At 38.7% G+C, this 13,172-nt stretch overlaps 1 protein-coding gene across 6 annotated transcripts in view; it reads left to right on the top strand.

Annotated features, from left to right (window-relative positions):
* The first annotated feature begins 271 nt into the window (after positions 1-271).
* Positions 272-13,172, top strand: part of LOC107787323 (beta-galactosidase 17) — a 29,059-nt gene continuing 16,158 nt past the window's right edge. For 2 of the 6 annotated variants that reach the window (XM_075218916.1, XM_075218912.1), the window contains exons 1-3: positions 397-530; positions 797-901; positions 1,515-1,710. Coding sequence is in view for 1 of the 6 variants with exons in the window: in XM_075218917.1 (XP_075075018.1) it covers positions 276-530; positions 797-901; positions 1,515-1,710 (556 nt within the window). In the remaining 5 variants the exon portion in view is untranslated. Of the gene's footprint in view, positions 531-796; positions 902-1,514; positions 1,711-2,067; positions 2,141-13,172 lie in introns of those variants that run through there. The other 4 variants (XM_075218913.1, XM_075218914.1, XM_075218917.1 and 1 more) reach the window with 3 other exon arrangements.

Consider the following 13,172-nt stretch of genomic DNA (forward strand, 5'->3'; position numbering starts at 1 on the left):
TAACGAATAAATTAAGGTTAATATGATCAATTTTGTTATTAATTAATGCTAAAAGGTGAATTCCTTAATGCTCATGAAAATGATCAAACAATCAATTAAAGTGGATCGGAGACAGTAAACTCTTTTTATTTACTTATAATTGAGGTATTTGTAATCATTAAAAGTAATTAATATTAAAGGTAAAATAAGAAAAAATAAATTAATTTAGTTTTTAACTTCTAAAATGACAAATATTTTGGTACAATTAATTTTGGAAACCGCTGCAGCAAAATTAAATGGAGAAATTACGGTGGCATTCTTATTACCTAACGAAGGAGCGAGCGAATTTACTCTTTCAACTTTCAATGACTACAACAGTGAAGAAAAGCGGCATTTCCAGTCTCGGAGCAATGGCGAAAAAGCGACGTTTGGAAACGACGATCTTCATGCTCCTCTTAGCTCTCTTAGCTTTCGGATCTTTCGCACCTGCCTTTGCTCCTCTTCCTTCTTTCTCTTCTTCTCATTCCGACCTCTCAACACTTAACTCTGTGGTACGAGTTTGAAATTTTATGTTTTTAGTACCTAATTCAAGCTTTTTAAGAAAAAGTTGCACTTAATTCGAGTATTCAGTGAAACGGCAGGTTAAGGATCAGCACAAAAATAGTCTCATTATGATGAATTTCATAGAGTAGAATAAAATACAAGCTTTATACGGATTAGTTTGTGATTAGAATTTAGAGGTGTAGCTGATTGATCGACTGCACTTAATTCGTTCATATGTTTTCATTCAGAAGTTGTTTGATTCTTAAATTGGCAGGGAAATGAGAGAAAATTTGAGATTGCGGATGACATGTTCTGGAAAGATGGAAAGCCTTTTCAGATTATAGGCGGCGACGTCCATTATTTTCGGGTTCTTCCAGAGGTACTTTATGGGTTTCCTATGGATAGCTAAATACTTCTGATCATAGTATTAGTATATAATCTTGTTCAAACACACACAGTGAGGGTGATCCTTTAAAGTGAAGCAAACTTGTTTGATAGTTAACTTCATATGCTCTTTTGATGAACTCCGTGTTAGGAAAATGATGATTAAAAGGTAAAACTAATGCTGAAGTAATCAGTCTAGCATAAAAACTTACATTTGGTGCAGATTCTGCATATATCATATCGATGTCACCCATACAGAATTTCTCCTACGTGAAATTTAAAAGGAGTTTTGTTTTTTCATTCAACTGTTCTTTGAAATCCGTTATAGTGTTGTACAAGTTACCTGTAAAATCATCAGAAATGAATTTTTGAGTTGTTTTCGTTGTTGGTGTCAAACATGTCAAAATAAGTTAGTGATAGTTCACTTGCGCACATTTAGTTGAAAGTCAAAACCTTCATTTTTTAAGTCCTTCATGGAGTGGTGAAGGTATACATTTCTTTTTTGTTTTTGATTTGTTTCTTTCTCTGTAAACGGAGTTATTTTCTTCTTATGTTGTTCGGTAATACCAATTTGAATTGAGGTATTGATATATAAATACTCGCTTTAGTATTGGGAAGATAGACTGCTGAGAGCAAAGGCATTGGGCTTGAATACCATTCAAACATATGTCCCATGGAATTTGCATGAACCAAGAGAAGGCCAACTGGTTTTTGAAGGAATAGCAGATATTTTTTCTTTTCTTAATCTTTGTCAGAAATTGGATCTCCTGGTGATGCTTCGAGTTGGGCCTTATATTTGTGCAGGTCAGACATGAGCTTTCTCTTGTACAACTTCGCAGATTTTTCGTCATTCGTGAAGTATAATTTTCCTCAAGTTCAATCCTCCTTCAATTGATCTAATAAAATCTCAATTGTGACTAATTGAATTGTTCGTGTGAAATGTTGGAGGAAGGAACAAGATCCATGAAGTTCATCGGGAAAAAATGAACAACTCCTTTGACTAAGAGTGAATATATAAGTAAATCTAATAAATTCATAGAATGTCTCATTATTTTTAGTACTTACTTCCAAATTTGCTTATGCATCGAGGAAGTGTAAAATCTTCTCTATTTACTGCTGCAGCAGGTCTAGGGAGTTCTATCTACCATTTTATATCTAATTGCGCAGGAAAAACGTAAAAATTATGGTGCAGCAAGTCAACATATATTGCATAGCTATGTGTGGCTCAAAGTTTGTGAGTATTCTGACCAAGTAGCAATATTGTTTAGTACGTCTATCTTTACAGCTTGAAAAATACCAAAACCTGGATGGACAAGAAAACGAAAGGATGAACTCTAGATCACCCGGAAAGGATTCTCTAATCCATCAAAGGGCCTCCAATTTCTTCAATTCATATAGACCTTAAAAGGCATTAAGTTTAGACTCCTTTTAGAAGACTAATGAGTAGGATTATCTGTTGTTACATTCCATATTGTAAATACGGGGGACTTCACATTTTTGTGCAGTCTATATTTTAATATACAAAAATATGTTACAACAACAACAACAACAAAAAAAAAAAAAAAAAAACCCAGTTTGATCTCATAAATGGGATCTGGGGAGGGTAGTGTGTACGCAGACCTTACCCCTACCTCATAGAGATAGAGAGGTTGTTTCCAATAGATCCTCGGCTCAAGGAACAATGAATATATAAATATGTTACCTTCTAAAAAAAAGGGCACTAAGATAGTCCTCCTTTGTATCGGTGCACATGAAAAACCATATCCTACCTGCTTCACAAGGGCCAGAACAACAACATTAGTAAATGAAACCTCCTTTTATTGTAGAGACAAGAACGGCTAATCTGAGCATCATTGAGGCTGAATTTCCATATGCGTCAATCCAAAAGGAAATATGAGTTCCATTACCATCTTGATGCTGATTAACTTTGAAAAGATGAATATTCAAGATCGATTCTGGAGTTTTGTTCTGTAAAGAACCATTTTGTAGCCTCCACTACTTCCAATCTTCCTCAAATTCCATAGGACCTGTTGCATCAATCTGATTTACCGGAGGGTCACAAGCAGCCAACACTTTCTGAAACTATAGCCATCCACTATATCATCTAGTGTTCAAAGGTAAGTATATTGGTTAAAGGTGTCCATCAGTTTCTAGACGAATGTTTTCAGGAAATGCTCTTTCAAGATCTGTTCATACTGAAACCCTTTCAATGCTAGGGCAACCATGGTTTACTCCAGCATTACAAAAAGTGCTAGGAATATAAGTAACTACACTATTTTGCCTTGCTACACTATGTCTAGTAGTATTACTAATATTATGGGGGTTGATGATGGAAGCTTATGTTGGAGGCAGTGCTTGTGGAACGCACGTCCAACATAGTACAAAAAGTGTGCGTTGATCCATACATAGTGGTATTTGTTGTGCTACCCATTCTAGGTTTCCTATGTCCTTTCTTATCTTCCATAAGGTGCTGGATGATGAATTGAGGATGATTTGCCAAAAAGGTGATGTTGCTGCCCGATAAGTCCATTCCAAAATGTGCGAGTTGGTCTGCTACCATATTTTTCTCCCTATAGGTGTGACTTACTAGTGGATTACTCAATTGCTGAATCAATAGTCTGCAATCATTTAACAAAGGTGAGTACTTTATGGCAGGGGATTGCAACATAGTTATTACCTCTTGGGCATGTGAATTTCCAGTGGAGTTAGGTTGTGCATGAACGCTATTTGCAAACCACGTAGTAATGCCATTAGTTCGATATCTATAACATTGGACAGTTGGTGATGTCCAGCATAGCCCATACCCAGTTACCTTCGTGATTTCTGAATACTCCTCCAAAGCCCGCTTGTGATTTGTTGGAACTGACTGCCTCATCCATATTTAGTCTAATGATTCCTAATGGTGGTGGGTTCCATTTGACATACACAGGCACTTTAATACGTTTATGGGTGGAGAAGTTAGTTAAAAAAAGATGTTCAGTAGTTAATTGCATAATTGTGTTGATAGAAGGCTTAAGTTGCACATTTTCAAAACAATTTTTGTTTCGAATATTCCATAGGTGCCATAACGTGAAAGGAATCACCTGTTTTAAAGAGAGGGCATTTGTATGAAATGTGCCATTATGAAGAATGAGTTGTTTGAGCCACACATGATTTGGAATGCGATAAGTGATTAAAGAATGTGTAAGGTGTTCTAGATTGAGGTCTTTCCAACAGTGATTTGCATGTACACAATGTAGTAGTATGTGGCTGATAGTCTCTTCTCCGGCTTGGCAGATTGTGCACACGTTAGATGAAGTAATTCCCAACTTATGTAGGTATGCCTTGGTAGGCAATCGATTGTGGCTAATTAACCATAAGAAGTGCTTAATTTTTTATAGCAATTTTATCGCCAAATCCAGTCGTGATTATTAACATTTTGTGTAGACTTAGTGATAGCTTTATAGTATGAGCTAACAGAGAAGCTGCCCGTGGTAGTTAGACCCCAGACGATATGATCAGGGTTTGTTCCATACGTAGGAATGTAAGTACTATTAATTTTGTGAGTTATATGTTGAGGTAATTCGAATAATAGATTGATTGCTGGGCAGCTATTGAGTTGGAGCACATTAGCTACAAATAGATTAACTTCGTTATGATTTAAAGGCCCATGGATAAGGCTTCTAATATTGGTGTTTGGAGCAATCCAATTGTCAGTCCAAAAGCGTACATGGGTACCTCTCGTGACATGCCATTGTAATCCAATTTGACAAATCTTCCATCCATTTATCAGTTGTTTCCATAATAGTTCATTTAATAGGGAGCTTGGGGGGGGGGGGTTAATGTATTTAGAGATTAGAAAGGATGCCCAAGGCGTGTGAGGTTGATGAAAAAGCCTCCAAGTCGTACTGCTAATATGGCATCATTTTTATCTCTTAGTCGTTGAATACCCAGTCCACCTTGATCCTTTGGAGTAGTTATTGTTTTCCAGTTAATTAGGTGTAGCCTTTTTTTCTGGGAGGTAGAACCCCAAAGAAGTTCTTTTGATAGCTTTCTAGTTTGGTAATTACATGAGTTAGGATAGGCATAATTTGCATTATATGATCGGGAATGATATTTAGAGTTGTTTTGATTAAAGTTGTACGTCCGGCCATTGTGAGGTGGTTCGTTTTCCAGCCTGCTAACCTATTTTTGAAATTGTCAATTAAGAATTAAAAATTTCTTTTGTTGGGATTTGAAGTGAAAGTAGGAAAACCCAGATATGTGCCAAATGATTTCCCTTCCACCATATTGAAGGAGGAGAGGATGAAATTCTTGTCATTTGCTGAACAATATTTAGAGAAGTAAACCCTTGATTTTTCAAAAATAACTTTTTGACCAAAGTGCTGAGTGAATTGGTCCAGTAAATCAATAATTTTATGACAATTGGACGTTGTTATTTTGGATGTCAATATATTGTCATCTGCAAAGAATAAATGAGATACTTGAGGTGCTTTAGCATTCAAGGTAATAGGTTTCTATTGATTGTAATCCACTGCATTGTTTATCCTCCGAGACAACATTTCTGTGAGAATGCACGGGAGAAAAATCTTATTATTGATTAAAGTGTTGTACAACCCTATTTATATACAGTAATTACATAATAATAGGTATCTACTTCCCGATGTGGGACACTAAACATGACTAACTACTTAACATTCCCCCTCAAGCCGGTGTATATAAATCATATGTACCGAGCTTGTTACAGATGTAACTAATACGAGAACCAGTAAGAGTCTTAGTAAAAATATCTGCTAGCTGATCATTCGACTTTATAAACTTTGTAACCATATTTTCTGAGAGTATCTTTTCTCTGACAAAGTGACAGGCGATCTCAATGTGTTTAGTCCTCTCATGGGACACCGGATTTGATGCAATATGAAGAGCAGCGTGATTATCACACAACAGTTCCATCTTGCTGATTTCTCCGAACTTCAACTCCTTGAGCAACTGCTTGATCCATACTAGCTCACACGTTGCCATAACCATGACTCGATATTTGGCTTCGGCACTAGATCGAGCAACTACATTCTATTTCTTGCTCTTCCAAGAGACCAAATTACCTCATACTAGAACATCCAGACGTAGAATGTATATCAGAAGGTGATCCTGCCCAATCAGCATGTGTATCCAACAATCTACTCGTGGCCTTGATCCTCGAATAGTAACCCTTTGCCTAGAGCTGACTTTATATATCGAAGAATGCGAATAACTGCATCCCAGTGACTATCATAGGGAGAATCCATAAACTGACTTACAACACTCACCGGAAAAGAAATGTCAGGTCTAGTCACTATGAAGTAATTCAATTTGCCAACCAACCTCCTATATCTCGTAGGATCTCTAAGAGGCTCCCCTGTCCAGGCAGAAGCTTAGCATTCGGATCCATAGGAGTGTCAACAGGTCTACAACCCATTATTCCAGTCTCCTTAAGAATGTGTAAGGCATACTTCAGCTGTGAAATAACAATACCTGAGCTAGACTGAGCGACCTCAATACTTAGAAAATACTTTAATCTGCCCAGATCCTTAGTGTGGAAGTGCTGAAAGAGATGCTGCTTCAGATTAGTAATACCATCCTGATCATTGCCAGTAATAACAATATCATCAACATAAACCACCAGATAAATAGACAGATTAGGAGCAGAATGCAGATAAAACACAGAGTGATCATCTTCACTACAAGTCATGCCGAACTCCTGAATAAATGTGCTGAACTTACCAAACCAAGCTCGAGGGAATTGTTTCAAACCATATAGTGACTTGCGTAATCGGCATACAAGACCACTAGACTCCCCCGAGCAACAAAATCAGGTGGTTGCTTTATATAAACTTCTTCCTCAAGATCACTGTGGAGGAAAGCATTCTTAATGTTTAACTAATAAAGAGGCCAATGACGTACAACAACCATGGACAAGAAGAGACGAACAGATGCTACTTTAGCCACAGGAGAGAAAGTGTCACTATAATTAAGCCCAAAAATCTGAGTGTATCCTTTTGCAACAAGACGAGCCTTAAGACGATCAACCTGGCCATTCGGGCCGACTTTGACTGCATAAACCCAACGACAACCAACACTAGACTTACCTGAAGGAAGAGGAACAAGCTCCCAAGTGCCACTCGCATGTAAAGTAGATATCTCCTCAATCATAGCCTGTCGCCATCCTGGATGAGATAGTGCCTTACCTGTAGACTTTGGGATAGAAAAAGTGGACAAAGATGATATTAAAGCATAATGAGGTGATGACAGACAATGATAACTTAAACTGACATAATGGGGATTAGGATTAAGAGTGGATCGTACACCTTTGCGGAGTGCAATTGGTTGACTTAGAGGAGACAAGTCCGCAGTAGGTGCAGAATCTGATGCAGGACGTTAATCACCTGGGTCTGATGCTGGACGTGGAGGACGATGATAAGTCAAGAGTGGTGGAGCTACAGAAGGTTGAACTGGACTAGGTGGTGGAACTGGAGCTATATGTAGTGGAACTGGAGCTATAGGTGGTGGAACTGGAGCTATATGTAGTGGAACTGGAGCTATAGGTGGTGGAGCTGCAACTGGAGCAGTAGGTGGTGGAACTGGAGTTGTAGAGGAAGATGAATGGGAGATAGTGACTGAATCTCCAAAAGATGAAACTGGTCGCACCTCAGAAATATCTAAGTGATTACCTGGACCTGTGAAATATGATTGAGTTTCAAAGAAGGTAACATCAACAGACATAAGGTATCGCTGGAGGTCAGGAGAATAGCATTGATACCCCTTTTGCTTTCTCGAGTAACCTAGAAATACACACTTAAGAGCACGAGGATCTAACTTATCTTTTCTTGGAGTAAGGTTATGAACAAAACATGTGCTTCCAAAGACACGGGGTGGAAGAGAGAACAAAGGTAAGTGGGGAAACAGGACAGAGAATGGAACTTGATTCTGGATAGCTGAAGATGGCATACGATTAATAAGATAGCAAGATGTAAGAACTGCATCCCCCCAAAAACGCAACGGAGCATGAGATTGTATGAGTAGGGTACGAGCAGTTTCAATAAGATGTCTATTCTTTCTTTCAGCTACCCCATTTTGTTGAGATGTGTACGAACAAGATGTTTGATGAATAATCCCATGAGAGTTCATAAACTGTTGAAATGGGGAAGACAAATACTCTCGGGCATTATCACTACGAAATGTGCGAATAGAAACTCCAAATTGATTTTGAATTTCAGCGTGGAAGGTCTGGAAAATAGAAAACAACTCAGATCGATTTTTCATCAAAAATATTCAAGTGCACCTGGAATAATCATCGATGAAACTGGCAAAGTAGCGGAATCCCAAGGTAGAACTGACCCGACTAGGACCCCAAACATCTGAATGGACTAAAGTAAAAGGTGACTCTACACTATTATCAAGACGCCGAGGGAAATGGGAGAGCATATGCTTACCGAGCTGACATGACTCACACTCTAGAGTGGACAAGTGAGATAAACCAGGTACCATTTTCTGAAGTTTTGACAAACTGGGATGTCCCAACCGTTTATGTAATAAATCTGGTGAATCGGCAACACGACAAGTTATTGAAGGAAGACAAGATGCGAGTCTATGTGATTTTGCAAGGATAAGGTAATAAAGTCCATCTGATTCACGTCCGGTACCAATGACCCGCCCCGTACTGCGTTCCTGTATAAAAACAAGGTCATCAAGAAATAAAACAGCGCATTTAAGTGATTTGGCTAAGCGACTAACATCTATGAGATTAAAAGGACTATTGGGAATATAAAGGACTGTGTCTAAAGGTAAGGGATGAAGTGGGCTTGCTTGACCTATTGCAGTTGCCATGGTTTGAGACCCATTGGCGATTGTGACTGTTGGAAGAGATTGACAATATGAAATACTAGTGAAAAGAGATTTGTCACCAGAAATATGATCAGATGCACCTGAATCAATGACCCAAGACTCAGAGGTTGAAGCTTGGGAGACACAAGTCACGCTATTATCTGTTTGGATTCAACGAATTGGATCCAACGGATTGTGAGTTAACGACTTCTGATACGAATGCTATTATAATGTTGCGTCGAAAAAGCAGAAATTTTCTGGAAATCGTTGTTCACGCCGGAAAAATATAAAAGTGGTCTTAGTTTGATTTAAATTGGATGGGTATGCTCGGATTTGCAAGGAGAAGACACTGCCCTGAAGAAATTTTACCAAATTCTAGCCGGAAACTGCCTCGCGCCCCGACGTGTGGGCGTCGGAACTTCGCCGGAGGCGCGTGGGGGCGCGTGCAGCCTTTTCTGCAGAAGATTTTTTAATGGATTGGTCGCGGAGCTCTGATCTACTTCCCGGTGGTGTTGATTTTTGCACAACATTGACAGATAGTATGATTCTTGCGGACAGACCTGTTTTTCCCGGAAAAAGGGCTTCCGGTTGACTGTTTTCTCTTCCCGGAGTCGCTGGAATTTATGCACAGCGATAAATTTCTCACGGTTGCTCTGATACCATGTGAGAATGCACGGAAGAAAAAAATCTTATTATTGATTAAAGTGTTATACAACCCTATTTATATACAGTAATTACATAATAATAAGTATCTACTTCCCGATGTGGGACACTAAAAATGACTAACTACTTAACAATTTCCATGCAGATAATAAAAATGTAAGGTAGATCGGGTCACCTTGCCTAATACCTCTAGATGGTGTGAAGAACTTTGTGGGGGATCCATTAAAAAGGATTGCAGAGAGGCTGTGGAAACACATGACATAATGAGAGATACTAACTTTGCAGGGAAATTGAAGAATGTTAAAGAATGGCATATAAAACTCCATTCCATTCGGTCGACAGCTTTTCAAGGTCTATTTTTAGAAGCATGCTTGAGCACTTTGATCTATAAGTCCTAAAATGATTCAGTAATTCTTGAACAATTATAGCATTAGCTGCTGCCCTTCTATCTTTATGGAAAGCAGACTGAGTAGGGTGAATAAGTGTATGAAGAAAAGGTTTAATACGATTAACAATAATTTTAGTGATTATTTTGTAAAGATTGTTACATAAACTAATCGGTCTAAAATGGTTCGGAGTGGAAGGGCTCTTTATTTTAGGGATCAAACAAATATACGTCTTGTTTAATTCTAGGGGTATATGCCCTTGTTGGAAAATATTTTTACAGAATTGAATTAGAGAGTGTTTTATTTGAGGCCAAAATTTCTGATAAAATAACGGATGGAGTCCGTCAGGTCCAGGAGATTTAAGAGGTTGAAAAGAATGCACAACTTGGAAAATTTCTTGATCAGTCACTGGCATCAATAAAGTAGTAGCTTCAGCTTGTAAAAGTGTATTGTAAGTAGTAGGAGTGTAGGTCTTAAAGGAATTTGTATGAGAGGTTGTATAAAGAGTGTGATAATAGTTAATAATTAGTTGCTGGAGTTGGTTATTATTAGAAATCCAATTTCCCATAGAATCTTTTAAAGCAATTATTCAGTTACGGCGCCTTCTCTTTAGGGTAGACAGATGGAAAAATCTTGTATTGGCGTCCCCTTGGTTAAGCCAATTGACACGAGATTTTAATTTCCAAAACTCTTCTTCAAGGGCGAGAATTTGATTATATTTGGATATAAGGTCCCTTTCCAAATTTTGTAAGAAATTGCTAGTGGGGTAATTTGGAGATTTTTGAATACCTGCTAGCCTTGCTTTGATATTATTTTTTTATAAAAGATATTTCTAAAAGATTCTTTGTTCCACGTTTTGACTAGGGTAGTAAAATTATTAATAGCCTGTGATATTGATGAACTAATTTGGGAAACTCTTGGTATGACAACTGCATTGTTTCGAATATGAATATATTACTTTTTGGATATGTATTTTTATTAAGGGTTAACAATAAAGGACAATGGTCCGAATGAGTTTTGGGTAGGTGATGAACATGAGCTTCAGGATAGATATTTAACCATTCATAATTTGCTACAATACGATCTAATCTTTCCAGTATCATGGTTTCGTTCATTCGTCCAAGTATATTTGTTTCCCCTAAATCCTAAGTCTATTAGATTACATTAGTTAAAACAATTAAGCATCAAATCTGCTCTAGTGTTAGTTTAATGCACAACCTTCAAATTTTTCAGTCGAGTAGATAATATCGTTGAAATCACCCCTTACGATTCATGGACCTTGGTAAGTATTAGCTATATGCATTAAATTTTGCCATAAAATTTTCCTTGATGATAGTAAAGTGCTTGCACAGATAGCCGAAAATAAAAAAGGTGGACCTTGTGGACCATGCATGTATTTCCTGATTTGTGACGATAATTTCAGTTACATGAATTAGATTGTCATTCCATAGAACCACTATACCCCCTGCCTACCCCTCAGCTAGTGCTTGTGAGAGGTTGGAGAAATCAAAATCTTTCTTAAGCAGGTGATGGTCCAGTAAGTGTGTTTCTAGGAGCAAGACTAATGATGGTTGGTAATAATTTAGCATGGAACGAAAGTTCCTTCGAAATTTTGGTGATTATGCACCTCTACTGTTCCACATGACAAAATTCATGGATCTACTACGATGAGGTGGTTATGGTGGTGTTGTGTCCTGCTCCACCTGTACTTGATTCTCCTGGTTGGCTTGCTGATTCACCTCCTTGAGAGTTGGTGTGATCACCACAGCAAATTTCCCTGCTTTTGGGTTCACTGGTGGCCTCAGTTTGATCAGGCACTTGGTCACTTCTGGTGGACAATTGAGTAGTATTTTTTTCGTATTGCTCCTTGAGGACAGAGATATGGCATGCTCCTAGCCACACTGGTTCCGTTCGTGTTTCCCTCATTTCTTCCATGATTGCTGCTATTTCCTGTGGAGTTAGTATTTCTTAATCTCTTGGGCTTGGGGCTGTGGGCTCATGGAAGTTGATGATGGAGTTAGTGGTTCGAAGGGGCTCATTGGTGACATTGGCATTGTTGGAGGTATGTGTATGTATTCGTGGATCCAAGAGACCTGGGATTGTACTTGTGGGTAAAAGGGTAGTTCCGCAGGTGGGAGGGGGGGTAGCGGTGCTGGTACTGAGGGAAAGGGTTCCACCATGTGTTGGTGGTGTTCATGGGTGTTGTCGTCCAGTTGTACTGACCGTAGTATGTCATAGCTGCTGTCATTCCTTCGGTTACTATCTGTGCCAACTCCTGTGGGTTTTGGAGGCGAACTATCACTTTTGGTTGTTCACTATCATAGAGAATGTGAGTGCATGGTTTTGTAAACCCATCTCCAGTCATGATTGTGGTGGTTGGAATGGATTGGGTGCTTGTGATGTGTAAATCACTGGGTTAGTTGTGGGTGGTGGTGTGTTTTGTTGCATGGTCGCTGGGTTGAGGAATTGGATGTTGAGTGGCCAGAAGGGTAGTTGAGATGGTCGTTGGTGGTGAATTCTTAGTGGAAATGTTGGTGCATGGTGTCTTTGCATGGTTATAAGTTGATGTAGGGAAAGTTGTGTATGAATTAGATTTGTTAATGATGGTTTGGCATTATATGTATTAGTTGGATTGGTTAATTGAGGCGGTTGTGTTTGTGTGGGAGAAGGGGTTTCGTGTATATTGGGTTGGTCACGTGGGCTATGGATCAGTTTTGTGGTTTACATGGGTAGATGGATGGCAGTGTTGTGTATTGAGTTGGGCTTAGGAAAGGGGTCATGATGGCGTTTGGTAGTAGTGTGTGGGCTCATAACAAAGTTTGGAGATTGCATGTTAGTTGTTGCTTGATTGGCAGAGATACCAAGTGCTGCCAGGATCAGTTTTGTGGTTTACATGGGTAGATGGATGGCAGTGTTGTGTATTGAGTTGGGCTTAGGAAAGGGGTCATGATGGCGTTTGGTAGTAGTGTGTGGGCTCATAACAAAGTTTGGAGATTGCATGTTAGTTGTTGCTTGATTGGCAGAGATACCAAGTGCTGCCAACGTGGCACATGTAGTTGTAAGATGCATGTCACTAGGGTTACTATATACCCTATATCACTAGAGTGATATAGGGTAATTACGAAGGTTATTTTCTAGAGGTGGAGCAGGTAAGTAGGGTGGTAACTGGATAGACCCGGCGGATGTATCCATTTCCTGAGGTTGGGCCACTAGCTCTAATGTTGGGCTTGTAGTTTGGTCTACTAGGTTTGGGCTTGTAGTTTGATCCACTAGGTCATTAGAATTTGTTAATAGTTCAAAACTATTTTTTATTGCTAGTAGGTTTTTAGTAGTTACTTGCTGAGGTAAAACAGTAATTAATTGATTAGTAAGAGTACT

The sequence above is a fragment of the Nicotiana tabacum genome, chromosome 8 (assembly GCF_000715075.1).
Source record: "Nicotiana tabacum cultivar K326 chromosome 8, ASM71507v2, whole genome shotgun sequence".
Lineage (NCBI taxonomy): Eukaryota > Viridiplantae > Streptophyta > Magnoliopsida > Solanales > Solanaceae > Nicotiana > Nicotiana tabacum.